Source organism: Pleuronectes platessa, chromosome 1 (assembly GCF_947347685.1).
Source record: "Pleuronectes platessa chromosome 1, fPlePla1.1, whole genome shotgun sequence".
Classification (NCBI taxonomy): domain Eukaryota; kingdom Metazoa; phylum Chordata; class Actinopteri; order Pleuronectiformes; family Pleuronectidae; genus Pleuronectes; species Pleuronectes platessa.
Genome location: NC_070626.1, coordinates 22,073,135 through 22,085,841, shown reverse-complemented (window position 1 = coordinate 22,085,841; position 12,707 = coordinate 22,073,135). Strand labels below are relative to the sequence as shown.

The 12,707-nt window shown below is 40.8% G+C and overlaps 1 protein-coding gene across 1 annotated transcript; it reads left to right on the top strand.

Annotated features, from left to right (window-relative positions):
* Window positions 1-620: 620 nt before the first annotated feature.
* Window positions 621-12,477, top strand: LOC128440536 (polycystic kidney disease protein 1-like 2). The gene is made up of 23 exons (XM_053423285.1): window positions 621-1,123; window positions 2,308-2,415; window positions 2,540-2,565; window positions 2,651-2,684; window positions 3,247-3,299; window positions 3,423-3,485; window positions 3,600-3,758; window positions 3,870-3,982; window positions 4,102-4,225; window positions 4,312-4,434; window positions 5,193-5,412; window positions 5,859-6,040; window positions 6,162-6,392; window positions 6,718-6,819; window positions 7,357-7,535; window positions 7,691-7,837; window positions 7,945-8,147; window positions 9,268-9,455; window positions 9,636-9,768; window positions 10,251-10,446; window positions 11,003-11,222; window positions 11,383-11,467; window positions 12,401-12,477. The coding sequence occupies exons 1-23, from the start codon at window positions 805-807 to the stop codon at window positions 12,445-12,447; spliced, it is 3,255 nt and encodes a 1,084-aa protein (XP_053279260.1). The 5' UTR covers window positions 621-804; the 3' UTR covers window positions 12,448-12,477.
* The last annotated feature ends 230 nt before the right edge of the window (window positions 12,478-12,707 follow it).

Below are 12,707 nucleotides of genomic sequence, written 5' to 3'. Positions count from 1 at the left end.
ACACGGAAATAAACAAAAACACAACAGCAAATTAATAAACAGATCAGCGAATACAAAAACACAACAACAGATAAGAAAACACAACAGCAAATACAAAAGTCAACAGCAAACAAAAAAAAGGCAGCTGCAAAAAAAAAAACACCACAGCAAATACTTAAACGCACAACAGAAGAAAAATACTCAACAGCAGATAAGAATGTATTATTGATTCGCTGTTGTGTTTTCTCATTTGTCAGTGAGTTTTTTTTTTGTTTTTGTGTTTTCTCATTTGCCGTGATGTCATTTGATTTGTGTGCTTTTTTAGCCATTGTGCTTTACCATCTGTAGTTGTATCTTATTTTTCAGTTGTGGTTTCCTACTTGTCATTGTGATTTTCACTTCAGGGCCACCGCAGCTTCCTCTGCACCCACAGTGTTTTTCAAGAGGTAAAAAGAAGGACGACAATCTCAACAAGGATTTAAAAAGAGAAAAATATATTTTGTTGTAATACATTGTCATTAAGATACAAACAAAAGAGTAATATATGTTTTTTCGTGTGAATCAGTAAATAAAAATGTGGAACCTGTCCTTGGTCAGTTGCAGAAGAAAAGCTTCATCTTGTGTGACCCTTGCTGAGTGAGTCCTTCACTTTGCATCTTGTTTGAGTGTCTGCAGTGATTTTCCTAATCTATTGAGAACATATGCAGTGTTTTTCTGGAGAAAGTTCCCTCATTTACATGTGACGGACGGACGTGATCTTCAGTTGCTGCTGCAGCCTCAGTCCCCTCAGCATTATGTCCTGTAGTTCTGCACATCACAATCACCATGGACATATTGCTCCGAGCCTCTGTCTTTTTGTGGATTTCCGCTGGATTTCTGCTTTCACCTGTGGAGTCTGGGGCCTGTTGCAGCGAAGATTTCACTGCCCGGTGTGATCTCGTTTTGAGAGAAGTCTGCTTCGAGTTTGTGGAGGAGTTGAAAACCTGGTCCCAGGCCAGGAGCAGCTGTGAAAAGAGAGGTGGGGAGCTCCTGAAGGAGATGAACAGCCCGTTCGAGGTTCTCCTGAAGAACATCACCAGACAGAGAAACACCAGCAACTTCACATGGTGGCTGGGGGAGGTTGTTCAAGGGGAACAAAGCGGAGGTCAGTAAAATACACACACACAAGATTTATTTTGTTGTTGTTTTTTATGTTTAGTTTATTATGTCTTTGGCTTCTGATCCTTAAAATGGATAAGTGTTCGGCCTTGCCTTGAGACTGACAAACCAAAATTGTTTGTTTATATGTATCATCAGGTGGCCTGTAGATAATACAGGTTATTCAATAACATAGAAGCTAAAATCTAGATATTTTTATACAGCGAACATAACTGGATTGATTTTTTTGTTTTTATCTGACAAAATAAGACAAACTTCTCAAGCACATTAACATCATTGTCTCATATTTAGAATTTTTTTTTAAAGTAAGTTGTAAATGTCTTATTAATCATTTTAGATCGACACAAGACTATGGTAACTCTGAGTAAGTGTTAAATGGTGAATTTTTAGTATACGGTTCAGGGCGGGCAAATCGGACACATTCAGATTACATCAGGCTTAGTGATACTGTACATATGCAGATATCAACCTAAAACCTTTAATGTAGGCCAATAGAAAAAGTCTAATAAAAATAGAAATGAAAATAAATGGCCACCAAAAGTCATTCTTCACCTTAAGGGTTTAATAAATAACCCAAATCCACACCAAGACTTTCCGAAACTTAATGAAAGGATTATGTTTAGTTTTGATTGATTATGTTTTAAATGTCCAGTGTGTCAGATTTAGGTGAAAAGGATCTATTGGTAGAAATCGAATATAAACTAACCCCAGTGATGTTTTCACTAGCGTGTTTCATCTAAATTGTTACTAATTGTTGTTTTTTTATACTTTAGAATGAGCCATTTATATTTAAAAACTTTATATTTACATCAGGAGCAGGTCCTCTCAGGCCGCCATGGTTTTTTACAGTAGCCCAGAATGGACAGACTAAACCTTTTTGAGTTTTTATGGCAACTGAAGGCTTCCAAAGGTTCTCTCTCATGTTTGGAAGGGGAGCTGCAACAAGCAACAAGCAACTTCACCACTAGATGTCACTGATTTGCATACATGTGTGTAAATTACACTTAATTTCCATTTTCCAGTTCTGAAAGTCCATCAACAGAAAATGAATGGGTATCAAAAGCAGTATTGTATTATATGTGTGTGTCTGTGTGTGTGTGGGTGTGTGTGTTTGTGTGTGTGTGTGTGTGTGTGTTTGTGTGTGTGTGTGTGTGTGTGTGTACACAACAGAAAATGGGGATCCCTCAGAGTACAACTGCACGTTCATGAAGCCGAATCCTCTTGAGCTCGTTTTGACATCAGACTGCAGCGAGAGACGCAGCTACGTCTGCAGCCGCAGTACGTTAACAAGTGCTTTAGCTCCATCTTTTCCTCCCTTTTCCTTTGTCTTTTCCTTTTTTTCTGATTTCATTCCTTTGTATTCCACATGCAGCTTGTTGAATGTGTCACTCTTGTTTTAAAGGTTTGCGGTCTTCACCAAACACAGGGGTAAGAGATCTATCGCACCCTTTCAGAGTGAAACCTTGATAAAATGCAAACTGAATTTTCACGTTTGTTCATGTTGTCTTTGCAGAATAAATTTGTGTCCAGTCATGTGAGCAGACCTCGTAAGTAAGATTGAAAAGAACTGCAGTTTTCAGACATGACCTCCGTAAATTGACGGAAAGTTTGGTCTGGACATTTTCCAGACTTTGCCTTTCACATATGAAGAACACAGCGGGAGATTGTTCGTGCTAGAAGCGTTCACAACAGCATGGAAATGTCCAGAACATTTAGACAGGTGCCTGTGTAGACCAGGACATGATGTAAAAATCTCGCTGTGTTATTTTGTATAAAAAGTCTCAGATCTCATTGTCTTTCCAAGTTGCCGTCAGTGTCCTGTGCATATGTGGCACATATTTTTCATCCTGAGATGTGTGTATGAGAAACATCATTAACATACCCACCCGTACATTTTCCTACTGAATTCTCACACTGGCTCTCTTCGATATTTCCCAGACATTTTACCAGGGGGCAGTTATGAAAGGTTCCAGAAAATGTGTGGAGCAATCGACTCGGACATTTGCGTATCTGAAAGCATCTTCTGTGTTTTCAATGAAAGTAAAGACCAGAAGTCGGAGTACCTGCTTGTCTTTCTCTGCCCCTCTAATACACTCACTTAAATTTCAGGACCCAAAAGGGAAATTGATCCACTATTGTCAATAATCACGAGGCTTCTCCAGGTGAGAGATGCCTCGCCCATTTAACACACAGGCAATGAATACAACTATGTATATATTATATTATACTTTATTATTTATAAAACTATTTAATTCAATAAAAAAAGTACTGTTTTTCTGAGACAGGTAGCAGACGAAGAACTAATGCGAATGGAAACCACAGTAGGGCAACCGACAAATGAAAGCAGGGTAGGTACTTCGCTTTGGAAAAAATATAAACATCATTATCAGCATGATATTTAACTTTTCTTATAACGAGAGTCTGTCATGGTGCGTCACAAGTTCTCTGTTTCTTATTTGCAGGACAACTTCATTGAGTATTTGTTAAAAATCACCCAAAAACTGACTTCAACATTTGCTTTGCAAAACAATGACACCATCAGTCACATCATCAACTGTAGCACCGGCATCGTCCTCCTCTCAATAAAAAGATGCGACATCAAGGAAAACCCAAGCCCCACAGTATGTACACTAGATCGTGTGACACACAAACAATCACACACACACACACACACACACTGATGTCGTTGTTGGTCTGCTAGTCGGTTGATGTGGAACTTTTCCCCCTTCCAGGCTTTGTTTGAGCAGGTTTTTGAGATCTATCGTACAATCGCTAGTCTGATTGGTTCCGTGATCACAGGCCAATATGTCATCAGGCACCGGACAGGCACCATCTATCAGAACAGGTAGGACTTTTTATTTCAGAATATCCCTGACAATGTATACGTCCCTTAATCTCTGTTGCTTATTCGATTTTCTTATATATATATATATATATATTCACTTTTTATGTCCCTGTCGTTAGTTTCAAACCTGCAGACCTCGATGGTGCAGTGCTGGGATCAGTCAAAGATGGTGAGTTTGTCAAACTCCCCTCGTATTCAGCACTTCAGTCTCAGCTGAAAGGGTACAGCAAGGTCTACACTCAGGTATGTGTGTGTCATCATCCCGTGTATGTGTGTCTGTATTTGTTGCCATCTACAGCCTCTTAATAAGGGGCTGCTCTCTTTCTCAGTTGTCCACATTCTCACCGAATCCTCATCCTTCTGACGACAACATCTCAGGAACTGTTTGCAGCATCTTATTCAGCGATGATGTCTCTGACATCAAGCTGGAAAACCTGACAGAGAGGATAGAGGTACAGATTATTGAATTTGAACTATAGTGCCCCAATTTTTAAATGTAGGTAGTATGCAAATGGAACGAAAAGGCTACATCTGTCAGGGACTAGAACAGATTGGAGACAGTTTGAAAATGACAATAGGGGGAACTATAATATTATCATTGTCAGTGTGATATGAAAGGTTATTCAGAGTGAACCTCCCCACTGCCGGTCGAATTGAAGGCAAGCGTCATAGTTAGTGTTGCTAACTAACTAAATTATGGGACCTGCAGTTTATTTTTTAAAAGTTGAACCTGAATGACAGTCAGATTGACCATCAGCAGCACTAGGAGAAATCCAACCTGCGTCTGAGACTGTTAAAACATCCGTTTAGGTTTTACCATCTTCGGCTGGCAGGTATGAGCATAAACTCGGTAGATTCCGCTTTCACTGTTCACGTTATTGCAACAAGCACACAGAGTGTCATACACAGTGTCATCGATTACATTTTGATCATCAGTACATCTTAATATTTCTCTCTCTTACCCTTTTAAGACCTTTTATTAAAATTAATTCTCCCCTGTGTCAAATCAAACTGACTTTCCAACTTTCATCACAGCCATCACACAATTTGTTTTGTCCTGAATATGCAAATATGAAGATATTTCTTCTCACTTCCACCTCCATGAATATCTGGTTTCACATTTTCATTTTAAAACCTTTAGTTGAAGAAAAGAAACTGTTTGATGCTCTGTCTTCATATTTTTTGATGCTATATTTCCTGGTTCCTCCAGATCTTTATGCCTCGTGCAGGTGCTTCAGCGGTGATGTACATTACTGTTGTGTTGGAGAGAAACACAAAAGCAGTGAGCAAAATCAACGTCTCTGACCCAAACGTGACCATCGTCTTTGATGTTGAGCCCAGTACCAAGGTGTCACTGATTCTCGCCTTGTCACATGGGTCACCTCCTACCTCTGCATATTCTAACGGCACAACCATCTTGAGACCAACAGGTCAACATCAGGTTTTGATTTATAACCATGTACCCTGACGGAGTTTTGTCATTTTTACTACTTAAGTTTAATATACATGAGAGATTTATGTGTCTGTTTAAGTCATCTGTGGCTGCAACAGTAGAATAATCCTGATCCAGGTTGGTACTCTTGCAATAATACAAAACAGTTATAGACAAATTTTGTTTAGTATAATATAAATGCTCGCAAAGGTCAAAGGTCACAATGACCGCTTATCGTTGTGAATGCAATGCATCAGGAACACCTGTAGAGACTGAAATTGCACTGGGCGGTGGATAAATAAAACCGCAGCGCAGAACATCTAGTTAACCATGCTTTCTATATTTTTTCTCATACGTTATTGTATATCAAATAGACAAATTGTTTGAAGTTTCATTCATAGGTTCTTGGATTATGATGTCCTATTAAGCTTCTTTTTGTTACAGGACGCTACCGCTGGATGATTACCCCAGAGATGTTAGGGCAGACTCCCGGAATCTGGTATGTTGAAGCTGGACTCTTTAATTCCACATGGGAACCAGGCCTGACACTGAATATATCTACTTTTACGAGCAAGTGTCTTTACTGGCATATAGCAAGGGAGATGTGGAGCACAGAGGGCTGCCAGGTGAGTTTTCACATGGATAAAGTCTTAATAAATGTGGTTGTTTTACTCTGGCCCCGCATGTATATGCACAGTTATGTATTTGCAGCAATTGCAAATCAGTGATTAGCTGTCGTTGTCTAAGGTGGGAGCGAAAACCACTCCAGGAAGAACACAGTGCCTGTGTAATCACCTCACTCTGTTCGGGAGCTCCTTTTTTGTGATGCCAAACTACGTGGACATATCTCATACGGCCGAGTTGTTCGCCACTGTCTCTGAAAACTTTGTGGTGCTGGCCCTGCTGTGTGCGTTTTTCGGCCTCTACCTGGTCACTCTGCTGTGGGCCTGGTATTCTGACCGCAGGGCGCTGTCTAAGGTCAGTCTCTCCACACTGCTCTCATATCTATTCAACTAATGTTTTTCATACTATATTATTTGTTCAAGTTTAAGTTTCGAGTCAGAATGCAGTTGTTCCATGTTGAACCAGCTCGGCTTCCAGAAACTCATCAGGTTACATGAGAAAAACAAATGCTCTCTTCTTGATTATCAGCAATTTACAAGTTTATCACCTCCCACCATTAAGCCATTATGTCATTTTTTGTGAATGGTGGATGTTCTGTTTTTGAAACTAAACTCTCCACTGCAATTTCTGCCAAAACATTTGTATTTATGCCCTTAATTGTTTTATGTTGAACTATCAGAGAAAGATGACTCTGCTGGAGGACAACCACCCAGGAGCTCAGTACAACTACCTGATCAGTGTCCAAACAGGCCATCGCAAGAATGCTGGGACGTCTGCCAGCGTGAGGGTCTTCTTTTCATGAATAGCTCATAGAATAACAACTTTACTGAGAAACCATACATGTTGGCTTAGAGGCCCATGCTGCTTCTTGAGGCTGGTTTGATTCAATCTGTGGATACTTTAGATTAATGTTTTCTCTCCATATATTTGTCGTCAATCAGAAAACGTATTCAGTTTAGTTACAGTATTTGTATAACTTTACAGAGACAAGCACGGTGTTAATGTGCTACATTAGCCAACAAATCTAATCCAGATGGCAAGCAGGAAGCAAACATAGACATTGTGACGAGAGATATGTCATTTTGCTTCCTTCAAGGATAGATTCATAGTTTTTCAAAAATATGATTAGATTTCAAGAAAATCTGATCAATCAGATAAAAAATTGTATAATCCATGTTTTCTCCAAACTGCATTACCAATCAATGATGCTTTGTGGTTTGATTTGGTAATTATGGTTATGTTAGGTATATACAATGTGTAGTAAATCCTATTCACAATCCTGGTTGCTGTTGAACCTTTATGTCGTGCTCTCCTGCAGGTCACGATGAAGCTGATTGGCACAGAGGGAGAGAGTGAGACCCACCGCCTCACTGATCCCGACAAGCCCGTATTCGAGAGAGGAGCTACCGACATGTTCCTGTTTGCCGCGCCGTTCCCAATGGGAGAATTGCAGAACCTCCGGCTGCAGCACGACAACTCTGGAGGTCACCCGTCATGGTACAACACAAGCTGAGGCTAAACACACCTCAGAAGCAATTCATACATTTCTCAAACTATCCCTGGCACGTTCCTTCTAATGAAAACAAAACTTTCTGGTAATATATATATATATATGTATAATATATTCTTTGTGTTATGTCCATGGTAAAAAGGTATATAAACAGAGTGATCATAATAGACCTCCAAACACGAAAAGTGTGGCACTTCTTCTGTGGCTGCTGGCTGAGCAATGACCGTGGGGACGGCATGACCAAGAAAACCTTCAACGCTGCAAAGAGCAACGAGATCACCAGCTTCAGGTCGGAGTGGTTCCACTTTCCACAGCTCACACTGAAACCAGTTCAGCTCTTGTGAAAGTTGCAGGAGTTGATCAGTGTTATTATGAGTTTCTGTTTTTCTCTATCAGCAATATCTTCCAGAGCAGAACATCCACCGGCTTTAGGGATGAACACATCTGGGTTTCCATCGTGGATCCGCCCTCCCGGAGTCCGTTCACACGAGCCCAGAGGGTCTCATGCTGCATGAGCCTGCTCCTCTGCACCATGGCCATTAACATCGCCTTCTGGAACATTCCTATAAATGAGGACTCGCCAGTGATTTTTTCATTAGGTCAATTCCTCAAACACACGTTTCATCCTACAGGGAAAACTACTCTTTATGTCAATTTCATCAGGTTGTGTTTTAGGCATCTAATAATCAAAAGTCACTTGCACAACAAACCCACTACTTTATGAGAAAGTTTCTCTAATAATCCACACGTACACACACTTTTTAAATCTAATATAAGGAGTTTTTGGGTCTCAAAGTTTTGGATGAAAGTTTGAAGCAAACACATTACATAAAACATTTTCGACCATGGAAGCATCAGTACAGCTTTGCAGTAAAAGATAAATAAAACAAGAGGGACGAGAGAATAAGAGACACATTTATAAGCACGTCATACTGAGCTTGTTGCTTTTTAGAGGTCGTAGGAGTTGAAAAGAAACACTCATAGCGCCACAAACACTTTTCCATCAACTTGCTGATTGTGTGTATACGTGTGGGTGTCTGTAACCAGTAAGCTGGACGTCAGAGAGTTTTTGTGTGGAGAAGTGACTCATCCAGCTGGGTTTTCTGTCTCACTAACTCGACAAAGTTAGGTGACTACAGACTGTCCACAAGAAAGAGCTGTTTAGTCATTGTCAGCGAAACCAGGAATGAAACTTAAATATCCTGGATATCAACGTGGCCATGTTGCACATTAGGAGCCAGAGTCTGTGCAGTAGAAATTAGAAGATGGAACCTTGTCAATCACGACTTTAAAAAATCAAAAACAAACTTACTGAAGAAATGAAAAAATCGAAAACACACTTACTGAAGAAATGAACACTGAAACACACATCGGTTTGACAGGTCCTCCCTCAAATCACAAAAAAAACTTATATTATTAGTGTGTAGCGCTTGATCCTTGGCCCATCAATTAACATGGAGGAGACAGGATTTGTGACCTAAATTTCAGCCAGCCACCAGGTGGCGATTTTGCTTCACTTTTGGGGACATGTTCATTTATCCTTACATACAGTGTATCGTGTCCACATATTGGTACACAAATTGTAGAAACCTAAAAGTAAAGGTGGGACAGGTTGCATTAAAACTGCACAACATGTCGAAATCCCTGTTGCTGCAGTCGTCTTTTTGATGTTGGTCTGTTTTCAGTTGCTTCAACAACTGTGTCCTTGTCTCCGTCCAGGGTCGTTGCACATCACCTGGCAGGAGCTGATGGTGGGCGTTCAGAGTGGTCTCCTCATGTTCCCAATCAATATCCTCATCATCACCATCTTCCGCAGCATCCGACCCCGCATCATTTCAACTCCTCAGAAAGACGACTGTGAGGAGAGCCTGAGAAGCTGTGCGGTTACCATACCGACTATTCTCAAGGTGTGAGAGTGTGCTCAGCAAATGCATCTGACCTGTTTTGTGCGTAACTCTAATGAATTGCACTCGTCGCTTTCCTTGTGAGACCAGAGACATGTTTTGCCTTCAGTTAATGATGCATCTCCTGCCACTGATATATACAGTACATGTAGCATTTGGTGTTTTGCTGTTCATCCCTCCTAGGACACAGAGGAGGTGATTTCTCTGGTGAGCAAAAGTCCAAGGAACAAGATATCAGAGACTTCCAGGCTGGAGTCCACCGCTGACCTCTTATCCAGCTTGGACAGGGTCCATGAGTTCATCCAACTCATGCAAGGTAGTTATTTTTTTCTTAATTTATTTACTTTTACAGAAAAAAAAAAAATAACTTGATCCCCTTTTGTTTGGTATGAGAAAAGGGTTGTTCTTCACTGAAATAACAAGAGCAGCATTGTTTAGGAAAATAAACCAGAATGGCAAGTTCATTCAGTTTCCTTAATTGTTTAAAGGATAAGGTTGGTAATATTGTAAAAAAAATTCCACACTCTCCATAAAACAACAAAAACAACACAGCTTGTCTGTCAATGCTCTTCCACAGCCTTTCTGATTCTCTCACCTCAAACATTTCTAATTAAACGCTACTGAAACCTTTACATTCTAGAAATCTCCCAATTTCCAGCTGACCAGAGAACAGTTGCTTTGTTCAGTGAATACTTCCTTACTACTCAAAGAAAGAATCCTCAAGTGCGAGAATGATCACGCTGAGCAGAGAAATGTTATTACATGCTGGTTCCTCTGGTGTTATCCTGTAACCCACAGGGGAGAGTGAGAGTGACCCTCACTGGGTTTACTGCAGCAAGTTCCTCCTCGCTGGTCTCTGTCACCTCCTGATGGACCTGGAAAAGCTGGATGGCAAAAACTTCCCGAGTCCAGAGGAGTACCAGCAGGCACTTAACCTCACCAACGTGCTGGTTCGCAAGGCGGAGATGGTCTTCAGCAGCCACTTGGCCTACTGGTCAGCACACAAACGCACAAAGAAACTCAAATCTCACACACTCTGATATCAGCTCGCTAAATGTGCCTGGTTTTTTTTCCATCAAGATTCACGTGTTATTCCCTGGGAAAATCAGAAAGAAAATAAATATGCTGGAAAATATAAACATAAAAAATTCTTGAAATGTTAACCCTTATATTTCTTGCTATGAATTCTAAAAAAATACATTCAATTAAATTAAAGTATAGTTTTATTTGCAAAAGGTATAGTGAAACGTCGTAGAAAACTTTCAAAGTTAACCCAAGGAGGGTTGACAGAAAGTAAATGAAGATTGCTGGTACCGCCCCCTGATCCAGATCCGGATCCAGAAATGCTTCTTCCTTGACTCATACTGCATCCTTCCACCAAGTTTTGTGCTAATCCAGTAGTTTAAGTGTCATCATGCTTATAAACAAACCAACCAACAAACAGACATCGGTGAAAACACTATAAAGTAGTATAAAGTATAAAGTAGAACTATTCTTTACTGTTTGTATCATCCATTTTTCTCTTGTTCTCTTCCCTCTTCTTGGCCCAGCCCACCTCCCGTGAAAAAGAAGCAGAGGAGGACAGGGGGTTGCTGGCTGCCCTGGTGGTGTGTGTTCCTGGGCTGGTTCCTGCTGCTGTCCATCAGCGCAGTGTCCACCTACTTCACCCTCTTGTACGGTTTTCAGTACGGCAAAGATAAGTCCATCAAGTGGGTCATGTCTCTGGGCCTGTCCCTCTTCCAGAGCATCTTCATACTGCAGCCGCTCAAGGTCAGTAAACATGGGAAAACGCTGGATAATATAACCAAGCTTAAGTACATTTACATGCTGCAAAATAATGCAGTTGATTTAACAAATTTGTGTATATTGTCTTGTAATTCTTATACAGAACATTATCAGATGATTTTCTGTGTCTGTGTTTTGTTTGCAGGTGATCGGCATCGCTGTGTTCTTTGCCCTGCTGCTCAAACCTGTATCTGTGGAGGAGACTGAGGAAGTAGAGCAGGTGCTGTTAGGTAAGAAAAAGCTTCTCAGCTCATCTGTTACTTGAACTGGTTTGGCTGTACAGACTGGTAGTCAAGTGTTGCAAGTGCTGAGCTGACAATGAAATAACATGGAATAGATTTTAGACTGTTCCAGTGGCTTTTTGTCTCACAAGTTTTCGCCTCACACTTTGGAACTACAAACAGACTGAGAGGCACGTGAGAAGTCACTGCTGGTGCAAGACCATAGAGTGCTTTAAAAAATCTAATCAATAGGGAAACTGACAAGCAGCCAGTGTAAGGGCTCGAGTCCAGATGTAAAGTTTAAAATTGTGTCTTTCTATGTTTTTCATCATCCTTTCCTGAGTTCTGGTACTACTCCAAACAGGTGTTTGGTTTTGGTTCAATCTGTCTAAATGAGCATTGTGTAATGAAGTAATGAGCAGGAACTGTAGCACCAAACAGACACAGTTATGGATGTCAACTCATTTTGCTGCCATCAACTGGCATAAAATAGATCAAAGTCTACATTTGATTCACTATCGAGTTTTTGTAAAAATCTAAATAATTATGATATAAGACTGAAAAATTTGAAGGAATATCTAGTACAGATTTACAATATAGACTTTGAAGGGATCTGAGATAAGATTGGAGGGGGGGGGGAGCCTCTAAATGTCATTTAAAACATGAATTGTTCAGCCCCAGACGACTTGTTCATATTTCATGAAGCAGACAGATGTATCCATTGCATTTAGTTTCAGGTCGACTGGAGAGAGCACTTATGTAATGAAGCAACAGTGGAACTCTTTGCTTTGACAACTCTGTAACTAGTGACCCTTTTAGTTTTCCTCTCGTCCCAAGTGACTCCTCTCTCTCTTTCCTCAAGTGTTTTCTGTGCATCCCCCCTTCAGTTTAAGAGAGGTGAAGCTCTGTGAGTCTCACTGCACCGTCTCCTCCATTTCACAGAGCAACAAGACAGGGGCAGGCGCTACTCCGGCAGACACACGCTGTGAGGATGCTGCATCCAGCCGAGGGGGGGGGGGGGGTCTCCTCCAATTGGGCACAGCTTCAACACACGGCCACTCTCGCTTCTTAAACACTCTTTTGCACTTAATGGAAGTTTTACTTTCTGAGCATGAAATTGCATAACACATTCCGGTGTCTCGCATGTGTGCAGAATCTCCAATGCTCCGGTATGTTTTCTGAATCTGTGAGTCAGGGTAAATTTTCGCTCTTGCGTGTCAAAGTGTTATCTACTCTCCATGCTGATGTA